The sequence below is a fragment of the Choloepus didactylus genome, chromosome 5 (assembly GCF_015220235.1).
Source record: "Choloepus didactylus isolate mChoDid1 chromosome 5, mChoDid1.pri, whole genome shotgun sequence".
Lineage (NCBI taxonomy): Eukaryota > Metazoa > Chordata > Mammalia > Pilosa > Megalonychidae > Choloepus > Choloepus didactylus.
In genome coordinates this window covers 89,562,892-89,584,963 of record NC_051311.1, presented here as the reverse complement: position 1 = coordinate 89,584,963, position 22,072 = coordinate 89,562,892, and the positions used below count along the sequence as shown (strand labels likewise).

The window sequence follows — 22,072 nt, the reverse complement described above, 5'->3', positions numbered from 1 at the left end:
ACACTGTGCTGTGCTGATGACCCTGTGTACTTTTGCCCCTGCTCACCACTCCCCCCACCCCCAATAACTTACCTGTCGGTTGTGTCCTGGGCTGGATATGCTTGAAGGACTGGATTGTGACAAAGCTAGGCTGCTATTTTTCCCAACCTGAAAGACACCAGTGAAGCCCTACTCAGACATACAATGTAGTAAAGGTGGTGGGCATGTCACTAGGGGAAAAGAGAAGGGCTGCTCAATAATGGGCCTTATTCTCAAGCCAAGTCGGAACTGTGTTTCCATCTTAAATGGTGGAGAAAATGGGTGTCTTGCTGCTGTCCCTTTCATCCCCAGAGAGAAAGCGGAATGGTGGAGAACTCCTAATTCTGCCTCCCCAGATGCAGAGGAAGGTTTCAGGGATGAGGACAAAGGTTTCTGGTTAGAGGCCACACCCCTCCTGGGAGCATCTAACTCATCAGAGGCCCAGCTTTTTCACCGTGGCCAAAGGGTCACACAAGCTCTTCTACCTCTGAATCTCAGACCCATACTCAACTTGCTTCTAGCCCAGACTCCCTTGGAGGAGCTGGGACAAAAGCTTGGGTCTTTTCCTGGGTCAGTGTTTCCTGCCAGGAGACATAGCTCACACCCTGCTGTTCTTCAAAAACCAGCAAGACAGCCCTTGGCTCACCCAACCCCCAGCCAGTGGCATGGGAAGGAAGCAAGCTTTGCCTGAGGTGGGTCCCTAGGTGAGCAGTACTGAAAAGGGCAGCTGGGTCTGTAAACAGCCTGTCCTCTGCCTTAACCTACCATTGCATAAAGATGTTTGCCTTATATCTGGAGTCTTGTTTTTGTTCACCTTAACACTTCTGTGGCAAATTCTGGCTTTATGCCTTTCAGGTACAATTAAGTGGATCCCCGACTTGTCCCCAAAGCTCACTTCCATCTTGGATTTCTCAACCTCATGCCACCCCCCCTTCCCAGTCGCGTAACAGAATCAATCCAGACCCAAAGGCGTTTCTCCAACATTTGGAAATCCCTGGTGGTGACCCTGGCTGAGCCTTCTCTTGATGGCCTGGTGACAAGCACCCTGGTACCAATGTTGACTAGACCTAAGGCAGTTGTTCACCTTTTTTTTTTTTTTTTTTTTTTTTTTAAATTTCCTTCCAGATGAACACTCTCTGCGTGGAGGCTTGACTGCTCCTTTCACCACTGGTAGTTGGCAGATTCATTGTGTTTACTAAACATTTCATGTGATCCTGCAGACCAAGGAATCAACAAAGCAACATTCACTAATTACAGAGGCACTCCATTCATGGCACAGAGGTTAGAAGCCCAGAATCCAGGGCCAAAGGATTTAAGTCCCAACCCTACTGTTTAATTGCTGTGTGACTCTGGGAACATTGCTTAACCTTCCTATGCCTCAGTTTACTCTTCTGCAAATTGGGGGGTATTAATGGGTAGTTATCAAATGAATTCATCTATCTAAAGTGCTTGGCACAGAGTCTGTCACACAAGTCAGTGTTTTCCACTGGTACTTTATCTAAAATGGATGAGGCACTAAAGCCTTGCTACTCAAAGAGTAACCTACAAACTAGTGCAATGGCACTGCCTGGGAGCCTGTTAGAAATGCACTCTCAGGCCCCAGCCCAGATCTGCTGACTCAGAATGTGCATTTTAACAAGAGCCGCAGGTGATTCGTTTGCACTGTCAAATTTGGGAAGCCCTGGCTCTGCCCTCCATTCGGAGACACAGAGGAGGCACTGACCAAGCAGTTTAGTCTGAAGGTAGGGTCCTGTGGTGCTAACCTCCCTATCCCCCCACATGGATCTGGGGGATCAGAATGGCGGGCATGTCTGAACCTAGTGAAAGGACCCATGTCTCCCACCTGTCATCTTGGCCTTGGTTTGTGGCTTGTCTGACCCTTGAGTCCCAAACTTGCTGCTCTTTCTGTGCTGACTTGTGATTTGTGAATCTTCCTGAAGATTTTCTCTTTGTGAGGTTTCAACAAGTCTCATAAACAATGGTACAAAACATAGAATGTCTTTTTAACAACTGCTTCCTATCTTATCTCTCTCAATTCCTCATCCCCTGCTTAGGGTCTGGCACACTTAATTACATAGTCATAAACCTTACACACCATGCACAGGCTGACCTCCCGGTGTACAGCTACTGGGCAGGCTGGCTGTGTTCCACTAAGAACCCTGGGCCGGTCTCCTCCCCATCTTTGCTCTCTCCTTTATTGTCCAAAAGGTACGAGAATCTGGGGTGGGATGGTGGGCTCTATTAAGTACTCCCCAGCCTGAGGAGGAAGCCTAAACGCAAGGATGAGAAACACGTATTCTTTTTAATTGCACCACCTTTCCCCAGCTTTCCTCACAGGACACACTCCTATTTGGACAATGCCATTGAGCACTTCTTAGCCAGTTGGCATGAGCTTGCAGTTTTACTTTTTTAAAGAACAAAAAAGTTGTATTTGGAGGAGGCAGGGAGTCGGGCAGCACGGTAAACTGAGAGGAACAGTTGTCTGGGGGCTGACCCTGTTCTCCCTACGTGGGACCCCAGGCTCCTCATCTAACCAGCCTGGGCCTCAGGTTCTTCCTTAGGGGTTTCCAGAAGACCAGAACTCTTTAATGGAATCATCCTCAGAGCCTCAAGATGCAAAATAGACAGAAGTAGAGTGGGGAGCTCAGACTCTCTCTGTGCTTCCATTTCCTCATCTCTAAAACGGGGATAATTCTACCAATGGCACCGGGTCGTTGCGAGGATTAAATGAGGTGGTATCTGTCAAGTGTTTAGAATAGTGCCTAGGATATAGTAAGTGTTCCAGAAAATATTTGTTAAATAAACTGCTCTCAAAGCAAGGGGGGAAGCAATGACAGGAGTGGAGGTTGCTTCCCGTCTGAGTCACTTTTGGCTAAGCTGGGGCGCTGTCCGGCTCCCCCTGCTCCCCCCCAGAGCCGATGAAGGCGGTGCCGGGAGCCCCTGGGAGGACGGGTCCCTTACCTGCCGCGAGGAGGCGCTGTTAACCGGATCGGGCACCGGCACGAGAAGGCTGGGCGGGTTCTTTTTGTGAACGCTATTCATACCAGGCATTTTAGTGATTTTACAGGCTTTGCTACTAGAACTCGAGTTCTTACGCTTTTTTCCTTCTGATTTGTCAAAAGAGAGGGGCAGAGATGACACGGCATTGTGTGAGGCCAGAGAGAGGTCTCCCGCGTGGAGCGCGAGGGAGGGCACAGAGAGGGCACAGGAGTCGCTGCCGCCGCCCACCGCGCCCGCGTGTCTCCCTGAGTCCGCGGGGCCGCCGGGCAGCGAGGTCCGTCCTGAGGGCTCCAGTTTGGCACTGAGTGGGCTCACGCCATTGTTTGAGTTGTGCACGGACAGACTGTTAAAGGAAGGGGCGGCCTGATAAGAGTTCAAAGCCGAACTGGTGTTCAAAACACAGTTCTTTTTGTGGGGCCCTGATAATGGAGACGCGAGGGAGGTCTGCAGGGAAAATGAGGAGGAGGAGGAGGAGGAAGTCGTAGACTGCGGCTTCCTCTTTTTGTTACTTGGAGACTCATCGCTCCGGGCGGACAGGTCTTTGACTTTTGAGGATTTGCTGGTTTTGGTTTTGGATGGCTTGTGGGATGGGGAAGGGATGACAGCTGGTATCGGGGACACGGCGGATGGGGCCTTGAAGGTTGAGTCCATGATGCTGAGGGTTGCAGCCACATGAGGGAAAGCTGTGGTGTGTGACATGAGGGCGCTTGGGTCCGGCGATGTCACGAAAGCTGCGTTTGAGAGCATGGCGGATGTCATTATGTAAGAAGAGGTGAGCCTCGAGCTGATGGGAGCTGAAGGAAGATACACAGCACTGGGGTTGCTGAAGGGTTGTAAAACGGATGCTGGAACAGGGGTGGTGATGTGGGCTGCTGGCGAGGGCAGGGGGCTATCTTTCGCAGGAGGGATCTTCCTAAACGTGAGAGAAGAGTGAAAGAGAAACAGTGAGAAATTGGGCTGGCGTTGCTTGGGAGGCTCCAATTATGTTTGAGCATCAGGACTACAGAGAAACCCCTGGCAGAACCAGACTATGGAAAATGAAGCCTTGAAGAATGGTAAAATCTGAATTATGGCCCTTCCTTATGGCTCCCCCCCAACCCTCCTCCCCCCATTGCAACATCCAGCGACCTATTTTGAATCACTTTCATGTTTTTCAGATCCTACTCTCCTCGCTTGGTTACTGGATAATGGCTGATTTTGGTTCATGGATAAAAGGCAAATGTTATTTAGAATATAAATTCCCAGTAAATACTCCTTTTTTCTGGGGGGGGAGGGAGGCAGTCATGAAAGTGATTTTTAATGGGAACTGGTTATTTTACATTAAGGTCCTGGTTTGAATAAATGTGAGGACAGGGCTTTGCCACCTGTGTAAAGGCCAGAGCTCTCACCCTTCCCCCACCGCAGCTGCTACTTGCTGCCTCTCAGGGGGCTTCCCAGCCCCGTTCCCACCCCCTGCTTTCCCACCCTACTCTTGGATGAGGCAGTCTAGGAAACGACCCTGTCCTCACAGGCCAGAATTTGCTGCCTGTAGCCTTTGGTTTAGTCTGTAGAGAGGCATTTCCGTGTTAGCTCATGGCTGCCGGCTCCTGTTGGCCCGGCCACAAAGGCAGCAAAACAGTGGAGGCTGAGGGGCTTGAAAAATGACAAAGATGTTACATTGCCCATACCCAGAACTGATTTTTTTTTTTTTTCTCCCCTTATTCACTTGACCCCATTCCCAGCTCTCACTTAGAGGAACTACAATTGGGGTGTAGGCTGCCTGCATCAGGTCCTCTTGTCCCTGTGTAAGGAAGGGGTGAACGTGTAGAGGGCCCTCTTGTGTCCAGAGAAAGGGGTCAGGAACTTCTAGATTGTTCTGAAGATAAGTGCAGGATAGGGCAGGAAGAGGACAGGAGAGGACAGAGGAGGACAGGGGAGGGGAAAGCCACTGTTTTCTTCTTCATCTTCCTGGAGCCTGGGGAGTACCTGAGAGCAAATCAAGGCCAGCACCATGGCAGGTCACTCTTGGGGCCTCCCTGCAAATTCCGTCTTTGACTTGCGCTGGAAACAGCTCCCGGTTCCAAACAGGGCCCGGGTCCATGTGGCTGCTACTCGGGACCAGGAGGAGGTACGGGGGCTTGGGGGTCACCATTTGTTTCTGGTTTTGCATCCACTTGGGAGCCAAACAGGTTCTTTACTGTTTCTCACCTCCCTTTCCCCCCTGGAAATCATAATCACTGTAGCCAGGGCTCTCTAGCAATTAAGAACTAGTTTTTCCTCTTTGAAAACAGCACTGGAAGAAGGGCAGGCTTGGGTCCTGCAAGGTGTGAGACGGGCCCTTCCATAGTCCCTTCTCTTCGTTGGAGGTCACCCTCCCAGCTGGCCTCAGGATTAGGTGCTAGGGCATCTGGAAAGAGCCCCTCTGAGAAATAAATGCCTCTCTTAGCATCCTCCATCTGACAATTCAATTTTCTGCCTGCCGCTTTAGTGGCGCCGATGGCTTCCATTTTTAGGGTGGAATCTGGAGGAATCCTTAAATAGAGAAGCACAACATCCTTGAAAATGCCAGACCAACGACATCAAATATAAGAGAAAAATGTTGCCAAACTCACAGTGACCATGATGGCATTTGAGAATTTACTTTCTCTCAAGTCTGAAGAATGTAGGAGACCCTGTTAGTACTAAATGAGGGGCTCTATAAATACTTGTGATGACGGATGAGTGACCGAATGAATGGATGAATGGGTGGGTGGATGGGTGAGCAAGTGAATTCCGGCAGCCACGTAACCGTATTGTCAGGGGCTAGGCATGCTAGGCAGGGACTCCCATGTAACTAGACTGGAAAGGTCTAAACATGTCCTTAGAACTGTCTGGCATTGCACAACCCCTTTCCTAACAGGGCCAGGAAGCACTGCTTAGGGTGTAAGGAGTCAGCACACTTTTCCTCCCATCTCTGTGGCCCTGCTGTGGTTCTACAGGCATCCTGCCCAATCTTTCCTTTGGTTTCCAACTAAAGGTTGGATAGAAATTCATGTGGGAAGAGGTTTAGCGATCATTTGTCATAAAAAGTTATTTACAAATACCAGATGGCTCATTTTAGAGTGGAGCCCAATTGATGCCCTTAAATGGGATCCTCTTTTAAGGTCTCAATTTATAATTTTCCCATTAAGTAACATAAATGCACACTTCAACTTGTGCCGATGAGCAGAGCCGAAGTCCTAAATCTTAATGGGTTGGCACTCAGGATTGGGAAGGGTGCAGGTTTTTTGGCAGAGTTGCTATCACTTTCCTTCCTTTCCCCACTAATCCTCAGTGGCTAGCAGGTCCAGGGGCAGTGATTAGGGCAAGAGAGAAGCAGGGCAAGGAGCACGTGGACAGCTCACTGTCCCCGGGAGCCCTTTCCCTTATGCTCAACAGCTTCTGTGTTTTTCTAGGTGCCAAATGGCCGTGGACTTCAGCTTTCTGTGCTGTGCCGGGTTTAAGCTCTGCCCACACTGGCCTAGGGAAGTCCCATACACAAGCCCATAGATGCGTATAAATGACTGACAGTGCCCATCCTCCCCTGCCAGCTGGCATGGAGATCCAGATGCTGACCTGGCTGAAAGAGAATACTGTGTTGGCGTCTCCTGATGCAGACTTAAATGCTTGTTAAAGAAAAAAGAGTCTTGGCCGTTCCTTTTCTTCCTAATGTCTTCCATGCCCCCATCGGCTGCCATCCCTCCAGGTTCGGGCCCGTCGGGGCCTGGGGTTTGGGCAGCGAGGTTGAGAGGGCAGCGGGGTGCTACGCTCTCCAGAGTTGACACCCAGGCAGCCCCAATGTTGCTCAGTGACAGCAGATTGGTTAGGCAAGTCCTGAAAAGGGGGGAGGGACCTGATGCCCTGTGGCTCGGGCTTCTGTGCCTGAGGAGGAAAGGAACATGGAGCTTGAGCTGACAGGACAGCAGGCAGCGACATACAGATCAACACATTCCTTCCACGTGTCCGGGATTCACGCTTCCATAACCCAGGAGAGCAAAGAGCTGTGAGAATCACCAGGACTGGCTGTCATTTTGGGGGAACAAGTGCAGAAGGGGAAATCACCGAATCACTGAGGACAAGGTAACCCCATAAGGCTGCGCCAATTTGTTGCTGTTTTGAACGGACACAGGTCTATCAAGGGTGCCTTTTATACACGCAGGGCAGTCGCTTAAATGGGAAGAAGCGATAAGCTTCTCTTGTGGCCCTTTCCTATTTCAGGTTAAGTGTCAACAATTAGTCCTAAGCCTACTATGCGCACTGAATGCAGACTCAGTGGAGCTCCCTTCTCTTGCTGGAAGCTCTTTGGGATGAAAAGGGGCTGAGGTGCCACAGATGCTCGGGAGAGAAGTGGAAACTTGGGAGAGGAGTGAGTTTTGCATTCTGCTCCACTCCCACCCCCAGGACCCTCCTTATTTCTCAGGAACGACTTTCTTGTCTCACTGACTTCACTGGGGCAGGGTGGGGGTCTCAGCCACCCGCCATCACTGATGGCCCTCCTTGACCATCTGGGCCGAGTCTTAAGTGATCCATGATTTTGATGGATTATGATATCTTGAGAGCTCACCTGTGGGAGTGGAGGGTTGGGGTACCTAGAGGGCTGGCTTTACTTTATCAAGTGGCGGAAAAGGCAGCTCCTTATTTGTTGGGGTTTGAGAGAGTCTAGGCCGATCGTTCCTTCACAAATAGCCTTTTACCGAGTCAGGAAGGTTTCTCCCTTTTTCATGAACCCCTATTAAAATGTAAGCACACTGGGAGAGATTAGAGAATCAAGGGACCTTGGAGAAATGGAACATAAGGCAGAGTTTAGAGGAGGAAGAAGTACAAGCAGAGGTGAGGAGGGATCCTAGGGAGGTAGGAAGGGCCAAAGACAAACTTAACCAACTTCACAACATTGTTTAGGATCTGCCCTGTTAGCAAGTGTTCGTGTTTTTTTTTTTTTTTTTACCATGGTCCATTAAACAATTAGAAATTGGTTCATAACCATTATGAAATCTTTAGAACTGATGTTGTAGCATTAACATGACAAACAGTAGCATATTCTTAATATCCTTAGATGTTGTTAGTCATCATAAAAAGGCCCTTTAACACTGTTAAATAAGCCAGATTTTATCTAATATCTTTTTCATTTAGTTTAGAAGATACCAACAGAAAAATGATCCCCAAAGAAGACAAAACAGACAACACATCATAGGTGTTTCTAAACGGTAGATAAACTATTAAGAAGAGCTGACATTTAAGAATTGCTTGTGAATCTTGATTTTAAGAATCATTTTTTTCTATGAAGGACTAACATCTGATGTTTATTTAGAAAATTAGGGTTCAAATAATTATGGGGCAGCTCAATCTTAGAATGCACAGATGACCTGCTCACTTACTTCCACATCTGTGAATTCAAGTGTTTTTCTACCATGGAGTTCAGTGCGAATCGAAACCGATCCCATCTTCTATCAAACACATAGTACCCTCGTCCCATGAGGCGACTCCCGAATGAGCAAAACTGTGAGGAAAAACACAGCGTAATTTTGATTACAGGTTAATAAGCCAATATAAACCATACAGAGAAAATAACATTTGCATAAAAACACACAGGGGCACAATTTTACTCGAAATAAAGAAGCAAATAGTATTAAAGCCAAAAATATTTCTGTGGTGTTTGAGTTTGAGCTCTAGATTTTCTGCAGAACCTCACATTATAACTCGACAAAAGCTACATTCAATTTCCTGTGGCACTGAGGGCTAAATTCTCCACTCTGGGGATTGAGCCAGCATTTTAAGTTAAAAAGAATAAGCGGCAGTCAGGGTGATTTTTCAGCACCATCTGCTCACCATATCAGCCATCTTCTCAAGGAACTCCGTGGTTCCCTGTTTCTCATCACAGCAATGGAAACTGCTTGCTCTGGGTTCAAGGTCTTCTGCCAGCTGGTGACACTTTTCCTGTCTGATGTCAACAGACCCACTTCACTTCCAACCAGGCTCAGCACCTTCCCTGCCCAGGCCCCAACTAATTTCTTCCCAGTGTCAGGGCTTTCAGGCTGCCCTGGGGCACACGCTTTCGCTCATGCTGCTCCCTCTGCCTGCGTCTCCTTCCTCTCCTCCCTGTCAGTCCCAAGTCTCACCTTCCTTGGAGCCCCAAGCAAAAACTCTCATTTTCTACAAACTTTATCTGATTAACCTTACCACTCTGAACTCCCACAGCACACCTATTGCTTACTTTATTATCTACCACCTTGGAATCATTCCGTGACTGCTTTATATTGTTATACATTGCCTTATGTTCCTGACCAGATTATTAATTTATAAAGGCTAGGAACCCCTTTGTCTTCCTCCCCCCGCCCCTACCTCCTCCTCAGTATGAGGATAGTAGCGCTGAAGAATGGAGACAGGCTCCTGCAAAATGTTTAAAGCAGACCATCACATTTAAAACATATGGCTGAAATATGAGTATTCAGATATTTATAATAAACTCCATTTGATTATGATGTTAGGACAACTGGAAGGCTGGTGGACAGAAATGCAAGAAGCGGCCTGTGAGAAGGTGATATTTGGCTGGTCTGGAGCTCAGGCAAGGCTGCAAATGACTCTATAACTCAAATGCAGCTTCTGTCCCTTCCTCCAGGCCTCCCAGAAGCTCGCTGGCCTCCATCCCAGACACAGTGCTGGGTTGGCTCGTTCCCCAAACCTTCCTGGAACCAGTCTTTTGGAACAGTTCTCAGGACGAAATGCAAGACCTTCCTTTTGTTCTATCTCTGCTTGTGTTTTGAGGGGTTTGTGTTAAAAATCTTGCCACATGTCAAATCTGGTACCACTTATGGAAAACATTTTTCTGCATCTTCTTATTAGGTTTTTACTGACCAAAGAAATAAACATACAAGGGGAATCCTCTAACATGGAAGCTAGTCCCAGCAGTGTGTGGGAGCTGTTCCAGGTCTGGACATCATCTCTTCTTTTATCTCAATTGCTAAAGATACACTGAGTGAGCCTTCATTACAAAAAACGGTTTACTGTATCAACTGAGCATGAGAGAAGGGACAAAGCAAAGGAACAAATCTGTGGCTTTTCCATTTAAAATCAGCAAAACATTAAGGGCACATAACTCTTCCATGCCCAGAGCTTAGCTGAACCACTGTGGCCTGGCAGTCTTTCAATTTGTACAAATGTCTTGATCTACTCAAGAGCCTGGCCTTCTGGTAGAGTCCCATCTCTGTTGCAGACTTGGAAGCTGGAGGTACCTTTCTGTCTCTGCTACCCATGTATCTCTTTCAATACAAATGGGAGGCTAGATGGCCCTGAAAGGTGCTTGTCCCAGTCGGTGTGGTAAGCCCTTAGCAGAGCTGTGGATCCTTGCCGTCGTGGCCACAAGGGCAGACCCTACTGGCGGCCAGCCTAGTCAACTGCCTGTTCCCACCTCTCCCTGTCTTTTCTTTGCTAACAGAACCACATTTTTGTTCTAGTATCCAACACGCAGCAGTGGGTAGGAAAGGGGGATTTCTCTCCTGGGACCTAGGGATGAATAGTGGCTGGTTTTAGCCTGTGTCACTGCAATTCCATCCTTCTCTGCCATTGATCAGTCCAGGGGTGGGCATGTGACCCATTTCTGGCCAATGCAGATGTAAGGGGAAGTCTGATGGGTATTTCATAGGAAGATTTTCTTCCCTAACATTACAGCATCTTGGACGCCAATGAATTGGCCTCCAAGACACCTGTACACCAATGTTCATAGCAGCATTATTCATAATAGCCAGAAGGTGAAAACAACCCTAATGTCCATCAACAGATGAATGGATTAAAAAAATGTAGCATATACAAAAAGTGGAACGGAATGCTATTCAGCCATAAAAATGAATGAAGTTCTGATACATGGATGAACCTTGCACACATTAAGCAAAGTGAAAGAAGCCAGACACGAAATGATAAGTTCCACTTATATGAAATATCTTGAATAAGCAAATTCATAAACACAGAAAGTAGATTAGAGTTTATCAGGGGCTATGGGGACACGGGAGTAGGGAGCAACTAACTACATAATGTTTTGGGTGGTGAAAACTTTTAATAAGAAAAGAGGTTATGTGTAGTACAGCATTGTAAAAGTAAAAGTAATTAATGCCACAAACTGTATATTTAAAATGGTTAAAATGGCAAATTTTATGTTATATATAGCATATATCTAACACCCTCCACCCAACAAGACGGCATCTTGGAAGAGAGTTGCTTTCTGTTTGTCTCTTTCTGTCCTGCTTATAATGCTATTGGACAAGGATGTGATATTGAAGATGTAGCAGATGTAATACCATGTGGGAAAGGCCAACAGGGTTGAAGAGACCCTTCTCTCAGCTCCATGACGTACTGGAGGTGCATGCTCAACCAACCTTGGAGCCACCTACCTCTTGACTTCTCGTTTAGGTGAGGTTAGTGTTTAAGCCATGTGAGCTTTCTATTATTGGCAGTCAAAGGCATTCCTAATAGTCCCTGACTATTTGCGCATTAGCCAAGAGGCAGTCTCCGGCTGTTGGTGGGCCACAAGTAACCATCATCCCTAGAACAGGAAGTGAATTTGGCCTTCATTCATCACACAGAGAGGAGGGAGGAAGGCCCTCTCTCTTGATGCAGGACTGATTTTACCCAGACAGTTCATGAGATCTAGGGAGTCAAAGCTCAGCGTACAGGGCTCAGGCTGGTACCAGAGCCAACAGGCCTTGGGGTCCCAGGTCCCAGGCTCACCTGCATTGAGCCCTATGACGGGAGCACCAGGCAGTCCCTTCTCAAATACTCACATGGCAAACACTAGCCTCTTGCCAATGCCTCCTAGTATTTTCCACCTCAATTTCAATGACCTTCTGAATTGTTAAAGTGGACCCTTTCAAGGAATTGGAAAGAAAGCGCCCTTTTTGTTAATCAACAGTCATACTGACATGAAATGTTTCCTCCCTCCCTCAACTCTCTCTACCTTCCTCCCACCCTCCTTCTCCCTTCCTCTCCCTCCCCCTCTCTCTCTCTCACACACATACATGTGTGCATGCACACACACATGAGTTCTGGTGCTATTAGGCCACACTAATAACAATAAAGCTTAGAACCAACAGGGGAGAAAACCAACTACTTCCAGCACCTGGCACACTGCTAAGACAGACAGTTTCCAGCAGGTGGGCCAGACTAATTCTTGAAACTAGAGGCTCCATTTTTAGATGGGCCAGACCAGAAGGTCAACTCCCCAGTGCACTTACATAAACACTATTTCTCCAGCATGACTGCTTCAAGGTGGACCACAAATACTCAGGTGTTTAAAGGATTAGAATCAGCCAGTAGCCTTTTCCTTTCCTTCCGTGATTTTCAAGGGTATTTCTAAGGCAATCATTCAACCTCAGGGTAAGGCTCTTCGTAACACACTGGTTGGCGGCCTCTCCTTAGTAATGCATGCTGTCTGGCACGATCAACTAAAGGCCTGCAAAGCACAGGGCAGAAAAAGGCAAGGAAGGAAACAGAAAGAGGCCTACCGCAAGAGGTCTGGGGTGGTGTGTGGAGAACTGACAGTCTAATTTCTCGGATTCATCAGCTCCTTCCATCTCCCCTTCATCACTGGACAGTCGGCTGGCAAGGTCACCTCCAACAGGAGGCAGGGGGGGTTCCGGAGTGTAGCCACTGTGATTTGAAGATGCGCTGCTACTGATGCTATTTGCAGATGATGGTCTAAGGGCAAGAAAGGAGAACAGACTGAATAAACTTTTCTGAGGTAGCAACATCCAGCCAGTTTAATGGAGCTCAGAAGACAACCCTATTCGCCTTCCCAAGATGTCAGGGAAGGCAGCTGGATGGCAGATTTGCACAAGGGCAAAATTAAGGCTGAGAGGGTTAGCGCTCTTCTGTGATCCAGTGGGTCCCAGGCTCTGCCCTGGCTGCTGCCTCTGGGGTGGAATACAGGCATGAGAGTAAAACCACAACTGTGTAAGCAGAATGTAAAACACATAATGTGACCGAGTTAATTTAACATCAAAGTAGTTGTCTCTGAATTCAGTTACAACCATTCACCCGTTTACATGTCAGTAATTTGTATTTGCCACATCTAGCTGCTTCTCCTTGAAAGTAGAAGCACTTTCAAACTGCATGCATATAGGGTTGCTGAACTGTATAGGAATATCAGCAGGTAAACAGGTAAACAAGTTTAAACCAATCAACAAAATATCAGTGGTGAAGAAAGACAGCCCTGGGAACGCTTTCTTTGCTACTGAACTGGGACTTTATGACATTGTTATCATACTGGCATGAAAAAAGGTTTTGACACGGCGGTGGACTCTCACATCCCTTAATCCACAGCTGCATCTTTTTCCTTAATATTGAGCCACATGTAGTTGAATACTGCGTCTTCTAAGGATGAATGTTTCAATTCAAACATTGACAAGCCCTTTTAGCCAATGCCTGGCAGGCCTGACTAGTAGTAGGTGCAGAAGAAATATATTTCTGAAGGAAGGAATGACTGAATTTCATGTGTATAGATTGATCCAACAGATCTCGATTATGGCTAAGCTGAGAAAAAAGCAATGTCACAAAAGGAGGCAGCACTACACACTTTCTAAGCAGTAAAAAAAAAACAAACAAAACAAGGAAAAAATAAAACCAACCAACAAAAACGTCTACATTAGTAGAAGAGCTAGAAAAGGATTAGTCACAGTTGGTTGTTAACAGTTTTTACTACTTCTCCGCTTTTATCAGGTGATTGACCAGGGAGAGATGGCAAAGATGGGCAGAAAAAGAAGTTTTGGGAAAAGAAAAAAAAATTCAAGGTCTTTTAAAAAAATTGTTTTTCTGCTTCCTGCTTCGAAAGCTGCCCCCTCAAGTCACATGAAGCAGCACTGTTAATTTGTCACCCTTCTCTCTCATTTTCATCCTGGATTCTTGGTTGCTTTGAAATCTTTCTAGGTCGTGAATAGTACCTGAACTGAAACCAGATCCCCAAGGTACAGTCATTTAAAAACAAAGTCCCAGGTAGTGTTTTTTTCCAGTGTCATTACAAGAACTACGTTGGTATGACAATTTATTATTGACTGTCACCTTCCCATATTTATAAAAATAAAAATGCCATTACTCTGCATGGTAAAAGTCTATCATCCAGAGAGCACATTGCCACAGGGGTCCCCAGAAACCTCCTTTTCTGCATCGGGATGGGCAACGCCACCACTGCCTGCTTATGCTGAAACCTAAGTTCATAAAGCAATTCAGCTAATGCTGAAACTTATGAAGAAGGAAAACAGCATCGACAGTCCTGCTCCCCAAGATCCAATGCTGTTAGCATTTTGATTTATATCCTTCCAGACTTATTTACTGTGCCTACATATGCATATGCGTTTTTAAGCAAAAACTGTATCAAACTGTGCATACTATTTTGAGACACACTTTTTTTTTTTTAAACAGTGATGTTATAGAAATATTTCCATGTTAATAAGTACAGAAGTCCACCATCATTTTTAATATTCCATAGTATGGCTATATCATAATTTACTTAATAATCTTTTATTGATGGATACTTAAATTCTCTCCAAACTTTCTAACAGGCTCTTTTTGAAGCCTTCTCCACCATGGTAGGACCTCCCTGACCTGCCAGAGATGAAAGTGAGCAGGATTTTGTTAAGTGTGATAATAGGAAAATATCTTAATTTTTTTAAAGATGCATTTGGAAAGATTTAGAGGTGAAATGTCATTATATCCATAAGTTCCTTTAAAATACATCAGCAAAAACATAGATGAAGCAAGTAGAGCAAGATATGAATATAATAACTGTTAAGACTATGTGTGTGTGTACTAATTATACTAGTCTCTCTCCTTTTCTGTACATGGGAAAAATCATAACAAAAGTAAAAACAAAAACAAAAACAAAAGTGAGCTTTTTCTTACACATAAGTGAGGAATGTGTAAGAAAGTGACTGAAGAACTTCCTGTTAAACATGGCAGATGAATCTCACATATTTATTGCCCTTCCTCCCCAAATCCTACTAAAATGATAGTTTATTGACAGTTTACTTAGAAAAGGTTATTAGCCCTGAAGAAAAAAGAGCTCAACAGAGGAAATATGGTGCTGACTTCCCAACATCCATTTAACCCCTAAGCCAACAGTGGGAATATTTTATTAATCTTGCTAATGATTGGCTTAGAAAAGGACATGAGTCTTTTTTTTCCCCTTCCTTTTTTTTTCCAGGGTGGGGGGTACTTCTAGACATATATTTCTTACTTTTAAAAAGGAAGATGGAGTCTCCACCTTCATCTGCACTTTGTTGTATCTGGATGTGCCTGGAATTGTTACAACCATCTTGCTACTGACTTTGAGGATGAAGCCAAAACATTGAAGAAGGTGGAATAAAAAAAGGGCAGAGGAAAAGAGCCAATCCCCGACCTTTAGGGTCTGGTGCCTCTTCCCCTCTGGACTTCTTGTCATGGGAGATAAGAAATTTCCTAAATATTTAAGCCTTTGGCAGTCTAGGTTTTTGCTACTTGCATCCAAAGCATCCTGGCTGATGCAAGTGTGAACAAGAGATTTTAACAAATTTTTTGAAAACAGAATGTGGTTGATGAAGTGGTAACTGACTTAGATGGTAACTTCTTCCACCTTGCTAAGTGACCGCAGAGGAAAATTCCAGTGGGAAAAGAGCTGGCCTACTGCAGAACTCCTGAGAAGTTCAAAACCTGGAGTTACCTAGAAGTGCAGAAGTCATGGGTGAGGTGAGGACTAAACATAAGGGGTGAGTGAAAGTCCTCATATGTGGTAGTTGGACCTACAGGACATCTCTACCATTTATCCAGATGAGTCAGTCACCACTGCCCCCTGCCAGCTTACCTCTCTGTGATAGTTAGGCTCATGTGTCAACTTGGTTAGGTAATGGTGCCCAGTTGTCTGGTCAAGCAAGCCCTGGCCTAACTGTTACTGTAAGGACATTTTATGGACTTAACTCATCAGTAAGTTGATTGCATTTATGACTGATTACATCTATTGTCAACTAAGGAGTCATCAGCAATGAGAGATGTTTCATCCAATCAGTTGAAGGCTTTAAAAGGAGAAGTGATGACTTCAGCAGTCAGAAGAGAGAGAACTTTCTACTTCAGCCAACCAGCTTCTCCTGGGGAATTCTTCAAAAACCTTCGTTGGGGTTGCCAGCTTGCAACCTGCCCTACAGAATTTGGACTTGTGCATCCCTGCAGTTGCATGTGACACTTTTACAAAATCTCATATTTACAGCTATCTCCTGTTGGTTCTGTTTCCCTAGAAAACCCTGACTAAAATACACCCCCTCCCCCAGTCAACTTTCCAGTAAGAGAACAAAGCTTTATTCTCCAGAGAGACTGAACTGGAGAGATTCTACACATGGGACCCACCAGTCTCAACAGTGATCAGGAGTGAGGCCAAGGGCTGGAAACAGAGTGACTCTGGGCTATCTTGGCCTCTTTTCCCCACCTTAATCCCCTGGTGCCTAAAGCCAGGCATAACACCACCTCATACCCTTGAGAAACTGAATGGCCCCAGAGAAAATGCTTCCAGATCTTGCCTTTGGGAATCCTCCATCAAAAGATTGAATGGTGACCTGATGACCTTTTGGTACACAGTCCCACACAAAGACTTCCAATTAGCCATTAGGGCTTCTCTTCTAAATATGGATGATTAGAGATCATCATACATTCCTAGAACATCTCCAACATGAGACTGACCAACCAAACATCAAACACATGAACACAGAAATGAAACAAATCTGTAGGAAACAAAGATAGTGAAGGAAAGAGGAAAAACTAAACAACTCTATCCTCAGAGATATTAGAGATGACATTGCCTCTGCAAAATGAAAGTATCTTTAGCAGGATATTATACAGAAGAAACAATCAGGAAAAACAAAACAAAACCAGAAACTAAAAATTTAAAGAGTGTATCACAAATTGAATATTCAACGGGTGGTTTTGAAGGTAAAGTAAAAAAATCTTAAGAAAGTAGAACCAAGGAGATTAAGAGATGGATTAAGAGAAAAGAAGTAAAAGAATTAAAAGATCAGTGTAAGAGGTCCAACATTCAACTAATAGGAGTCAAGAAAGAGAGAAGAAAGGGTTGGGAGAATATTATGCAAGACGTAACACATGAAAATATCCCAGGAGAGAAGGACAAGTGTTTCCAGATTAAAATGATCCACTGAGTACCCAGCCCAATGAATGTAAAAGGACTCTCATCGAGAGTCATTCCTGTGAGATTTCAGAGCCCCAGGCTTCAGTGCTAAAAACAGGTCACATGCGCATCCCAAATGGCCACAGTATGCCAGGCCCTTACCAAAAATATTCCCCATATACTTGAAATTCTATAAAAGATGTACTCACTAAGTTTTATCTCTTAGAAACTGAAATCCACCAGAGTGTTCCTATACCAGGCAAGTCCTAAAACCCAGAGGCAACAGCCTTTTTAAGATCAACTATCAGATGTGGCCCACATCTCCACGCTGTCGACATCCCTTTTCAGTATGAACAAGTTAGGGTGCTCATTGCCTAGATACCACTGAAGATGGAGAAAGAGACTGAGAGGAAGGAGTAGCAACAAATAAGATAAGATTTAACAAAGGTCTATGAATACTGAAAATTTATATATAAATATATATACACATATTTAGATGCTGGGGTGTTGGAATAGCTGGAAGGAGGTAAATGACATGGTAGTACTTACTGTACCCTGTAACATCCTTTGAAACTTGCTCTATAGCTACTCGTTGAATTGTGCTTTGAAAGTCTTCTCTTCACCTTTCTATATATATCCTATATTGCATAATAAGGAAAGAACTGAAACTGTAACCCGTAACAGTTTTTGAAATTACCTATATTACTGCTTGTTGAGCTGTACATCAAAAGTTAACACCTTTCTGTATGTATATTTTACAATAATGGAAAAAGCTGAAGATGTGGAACTGTGACCTATGACATTCTTTGAAATGTGCTTTCTAACTACTTGTTAAATCATATTTTGAAAGTTATCACTATTATGTATATACGTTAAAGTTCACAATAAAAATGCATTAAAAAAAAGATGATATGCAAAGAAATGGGGTCAGAATAATACTAAACTTCTCAATAAAAACATTTGCTTCTATATGTCAATGAAAATGTCTTCCAAAATTCTGTAGAGAAATGATTTTCAAACTAGAGTTATATACTCAGGGAGGCTATTAATTAAGTGTGAGGGTATTATGAAAACATTTTCTGGTGTGCAAGTATTCCACAATTTGACCTCCTTCTTATGACCTTCCTTTCATAGGAAGCTGGAGGAGATGCTCCATCAAAATAAAGGTGCAAACTAAAAAGGAGGAAGTCATGCAGTCCAGGAAACAGGCACTCTAACTCAGAGGGGTGAAGAATTGTTCCAGGATGGCAGAAATTACTGTTTTTCATTCTAAGTCTTTTAGTATTATCTAATTTTTAAACTATGTATCTATATTACTTGGATTTAAAAAAATGAAAAGAGGAAAAAAGGAAAGAAAATGGCTGAAGCACTGTGGATGGTTAAGTTCTAGTTGCCAGATTTTGAAAGAGGGAAGGAGTTGAGGAGAGAGAATCCTGGAGAGGCAGGCTGAACCCGAAAGATGTGTGCTCTAGAGCAGAAACAGCTTGGAGAGCCAAGCTAGACATATGAATGTATGAATGGTTGTGTGCACACATGTGCACATGCACACCGAGAAGAAGCAGCTCTGAATCTTTTTCTTTTTAGGTTCGTTTCAATCAGGATGTATGCATCTTCCTGGAGATGATGGAGCCGTGGGTGCTTTCAGGACCTTCCAATTTGATCTTGTATTCCAAGAGTCTAGTCTGTGTCTTAATAGCAGGGCTTTGGTGAGGAGTGATAGGGAATAGGGAAACTGGTCAGGAGAGAGTATTGAAAAAGTCACTCGGTTTGTTTAGCTGCCATGCGCCCTTTCCGTCTCCCCTCATCAGTCTCGCCTAAAGACAAAGAATATACTTGGCTCCACTCAGGGAAACTTAGAGAAAGTCCCCACTCATACCACTTTAAGGAAGCACAAACATCAATCTGTCTGAGTGCCCTGGAGAAGAGAATAAAATGCAACTGACTTCAGCTGAATCCCTACTATGAGTCAGGCATGTCATCCAAGCTACATACTGCCCTAGGTGGGTGCCTTATCCACATCTTCAGATGAGGAAATTGGTTGCAAAATTAATAGGAGATGGAAATGAGACTTAACCTTGTCTTCTTGACTTCAGAGCTCCATCTTTGGGAAGTGGACAAACATATGTCAAGGAGAGAAATGGGCTTGTGGTTTGGCAAAATGGTATCCTAATGAGTTAAGAACTAGAGGTCCTTTTGCTCTAGACTTATCCTTGCCCTTTTCCAGATATCTAGGATGTTCTGCCTCTCTCCTCACTGCCCTTGTCAGTCTAAGAGTCATTGGATTTTATCATTTTACACTTAAGAGTAAATGTGTCTTTATTTTTGGAAGAAATGGGAATTTCGCTTATAGATTGTGGTGGTGAATGCCTGACTATGGGATTTTACCAGGAGCCATTGATTGTACACCTAGGATGGTTTGTATGGTGTGTGAATAAAACTGTTTAAGAAAATAAACAGAAAACTACAAGTGCTGGAGGAGACGTGAAGAGATATACCTATTCACTTTGGTAGGGAAGTAGAATTGTGCAGCCCCTCTGGAGGGCAGTGTGGCAGTTCCTCAGGAACCTAAGTATAGAATTGCCAAACTATTTAGCAATCTTGTTAGCAGGTATGTACTGGGAAGAACTGAAGGCAGAGACATGAAGAGATATTTGCACAATGGTGTATATGGTGGCATTATTCACGATTGCCAATGAATGGAGGTGACCCAAGGGTCCAGCGACTGATGAGTGGAAGGGTGAGCTGTGGTGTATAACACATACGACAGAATATTGTGCAGCTGCCGAAAGGAATGAAGCTGTGACGCATGCAACGAGGTGAATGAACCTTGAGGACATTATGTCGCATGAAATAAGCCAGAAACGAAAGGACAGATATTGTATGGTCTCACTAATATGAACTAACGATAATGAGCAAACTCTGAAAGTTAAAGTTGAAAGCATAGGCTATCAGGAGATAGAAAGAGGGCAGGGATTGAGTGATCGAGTGATGCTTAAGGAGTATAGAATGTTTAATAAAGTTGATTGTAAAGGTTCAGAAACGGATAGCACAATACTGTGTGATGGTAGCGCAATACCGTAAGTGTAATTAAGAAAGTGGAGTATGAGTATGTTGAAAGAGGAAGGCTAGAGTTGTGTAGACCACCAGAAGGAAAGCTAGAGAATAAAAACTGGGACTGTATAACTTAGCGAAACCTACAGTGGACAATGAAGGTGGTGAATTGTATAAATATTAGAGAACTAGAAAAAAAGTATGTCACTATACAAGGTGTTACTAATAGGGTGGTATACGGGAAAAACACAATTAATATAAACTAAGGTCTATAGTTAACAGTAACATTGTAATATTCTTGCATTAATGGCAACAAAGGCGCTATACCAAAGCTAAATGTCAATAATGGGTGGTAGGAGTATGGGATTTTTTTCTTTGGAAGAAATGAGAATGTTCTCATAGTAACTGTAGTGGTGAATGCATAACTATGTGATTATACCAAGAGCCACTGATTGTACACTTAGGATGGATTGTATGGTGTATGAATAAAATGGTTCAAAAATTAAAAAAAAGAGTAAATATGTGAATTTCTATGGGGCAGAGGGGTATGTGCCCAGATTTTTTGTCAGCACTGGCTTCTGCAACCTACCCTCTACCTCCCACCCCACAGGGCCACAGCCTGGCTTGTCAGAGCTCAGCTCCACCCTCTGTACCTCTCCTGCTTTCCAACAGAGTGTTGATGGGTTGAGCTGGACTGGTCATTCACAGTTCTTGGGGTCTTTGGAACATGTGCATTTAGAGTTGGGGGCAAGGCAAGAGAGCCAATGGGTTTGTTATTAAAGGGCCCTCTGGTTGTGGGGCAGGGAAGATAGCCGTATGGAAATCAGGCAGCACCGAGGCTGCTCTGCTCACATTGCTTTTCCATGGAATACCATGACAACTTACTAACAGCTACCATTAATTAGGTGCTTATTAAGTGCTTGGTACTTTATCTCATTTCATTCTTATCTCCATTTTACAGACGAGCAATCTGAGGCTACAGAGGTGAAGAAACATGACCAAGGTTATCTAGCTAGTAAGCCTCGAGCTGAGATTTGCACTCAAAACCCTGCTCCAATCCTTGTTATCTAACTTTTTAAACTTTTCTCATTCAAGACTCAAGTTTCTTTTTAAAGAATCCCCAACAAAAGTGGGTTTCAATTCAAGAGTATGAGAACCGAAATATTTTCAAGGTTACCAAAATTCACATATGTTAACATTTCCTATAAAGGGGAATCTTAATTGGGAATGGATTACAATAGTTACTTCATGTATATTAGGTTTTTTTTTTTCCTATATAGATAATTATTGTAGAGGAAATATCTACTATTTATATCATTTATATGAATAAAATAAATGTTGCTGTGAGTTTTACGTTACAATATTAAACTCTGATGTTGTTTTAGTCTCTGATTTCATGGGGTCTCATCCTAACCTAACACAAGTGAGAAAAGACATTATTCCCCACTAACTTTGATAATAGCTCACCCCTGAGTTTTCTGCTTATATCATCCCTGAAAAGTGTTCTCAAAAATCATTGCTACCAATGTTTGCAATGTGCTCCTTTGCCTACCTCCTTCATTTCCAATGACATTCTTCTTGTTGATTAACCTCACCCTCCTCTTTCTTCAGCTTCCCTAAGAGAACACAAACACCTGGCATTTCTCTACAGACAGATAGTCCCCTGAAAATTAAACCAGAAAGGGGCAGAAAGAAGAGGCTCCATAAGGCCTCTTATTATTTTTTTACCGGCTGCTCCCTGGTATCTCTGTTATGCCAGGTTCTACTGGGTGAGAAGTGCCTCTCCGCCAGTTAAAAAAAGATGGAGAAATGGATAATAGAAAGAAGGTTCCCTGGAGTCCTCCTGGGTGGGGTGGGGTGGGCTGTGATGATCCCTCG

General features: G+C 44.3%; 1 protein-coding gene and 1 long non-coding RNA gene across 12 annotated transcripts in view; both read right to left on the bottom strand.

Annotated features, from left to right (window-relative positions):
• ATXN7L1 (ataxin 7 like 1) overlaps positions 1-22,072 on the bottom strand; it is a 236,946-nt gene that overhangs the window by 4,693 nt on the left and 210,181 nt on the right. For 8 of the 11 annotated variants that reach the window (XM_037836418.1, XM_037836419.1, XM_037836429.1 and 5 more), the window contains 5 exons: positions 12,507-12,699; positions 8,391-8,512; positions 6,592-6,897; positions 2,980-3,931; positions 73-147 (listed from right to left, as the gene is read on the bottom strand). In XM_037836418.1, the coding sequence (XP_037692346.1) occupies positions 73-147; positions 2,980-3,931; positions 6,592-6,897; positions 8,391-8,512; positions 12,507-12,699 (1,648 nt within the window). The remainder of the gene's footprint in view (positions 1-72; positions 148-2,979; positions 3,932-6,591; positions 6,898-8,390; positions 8,513-12,506; positions 12,700-22,072) is intronic. The other 3 variants (XM_037836422.1, XM_037836424.1, XM_037836420.1) reach the window with 2 other exon arrangements.
• Positions 1,104-2,963, bottom strand: LOC119534266. Its single transcript, XR_005216999.1, has 2 exons — positions 1,862-2,963; positions 1,104-1,232 (listed from the first exon to the last, which is right to left on the bottom strand). It is a non-coding gene; the product is annotated as an uncharacterized LOC119534266 (long non-coding RNA).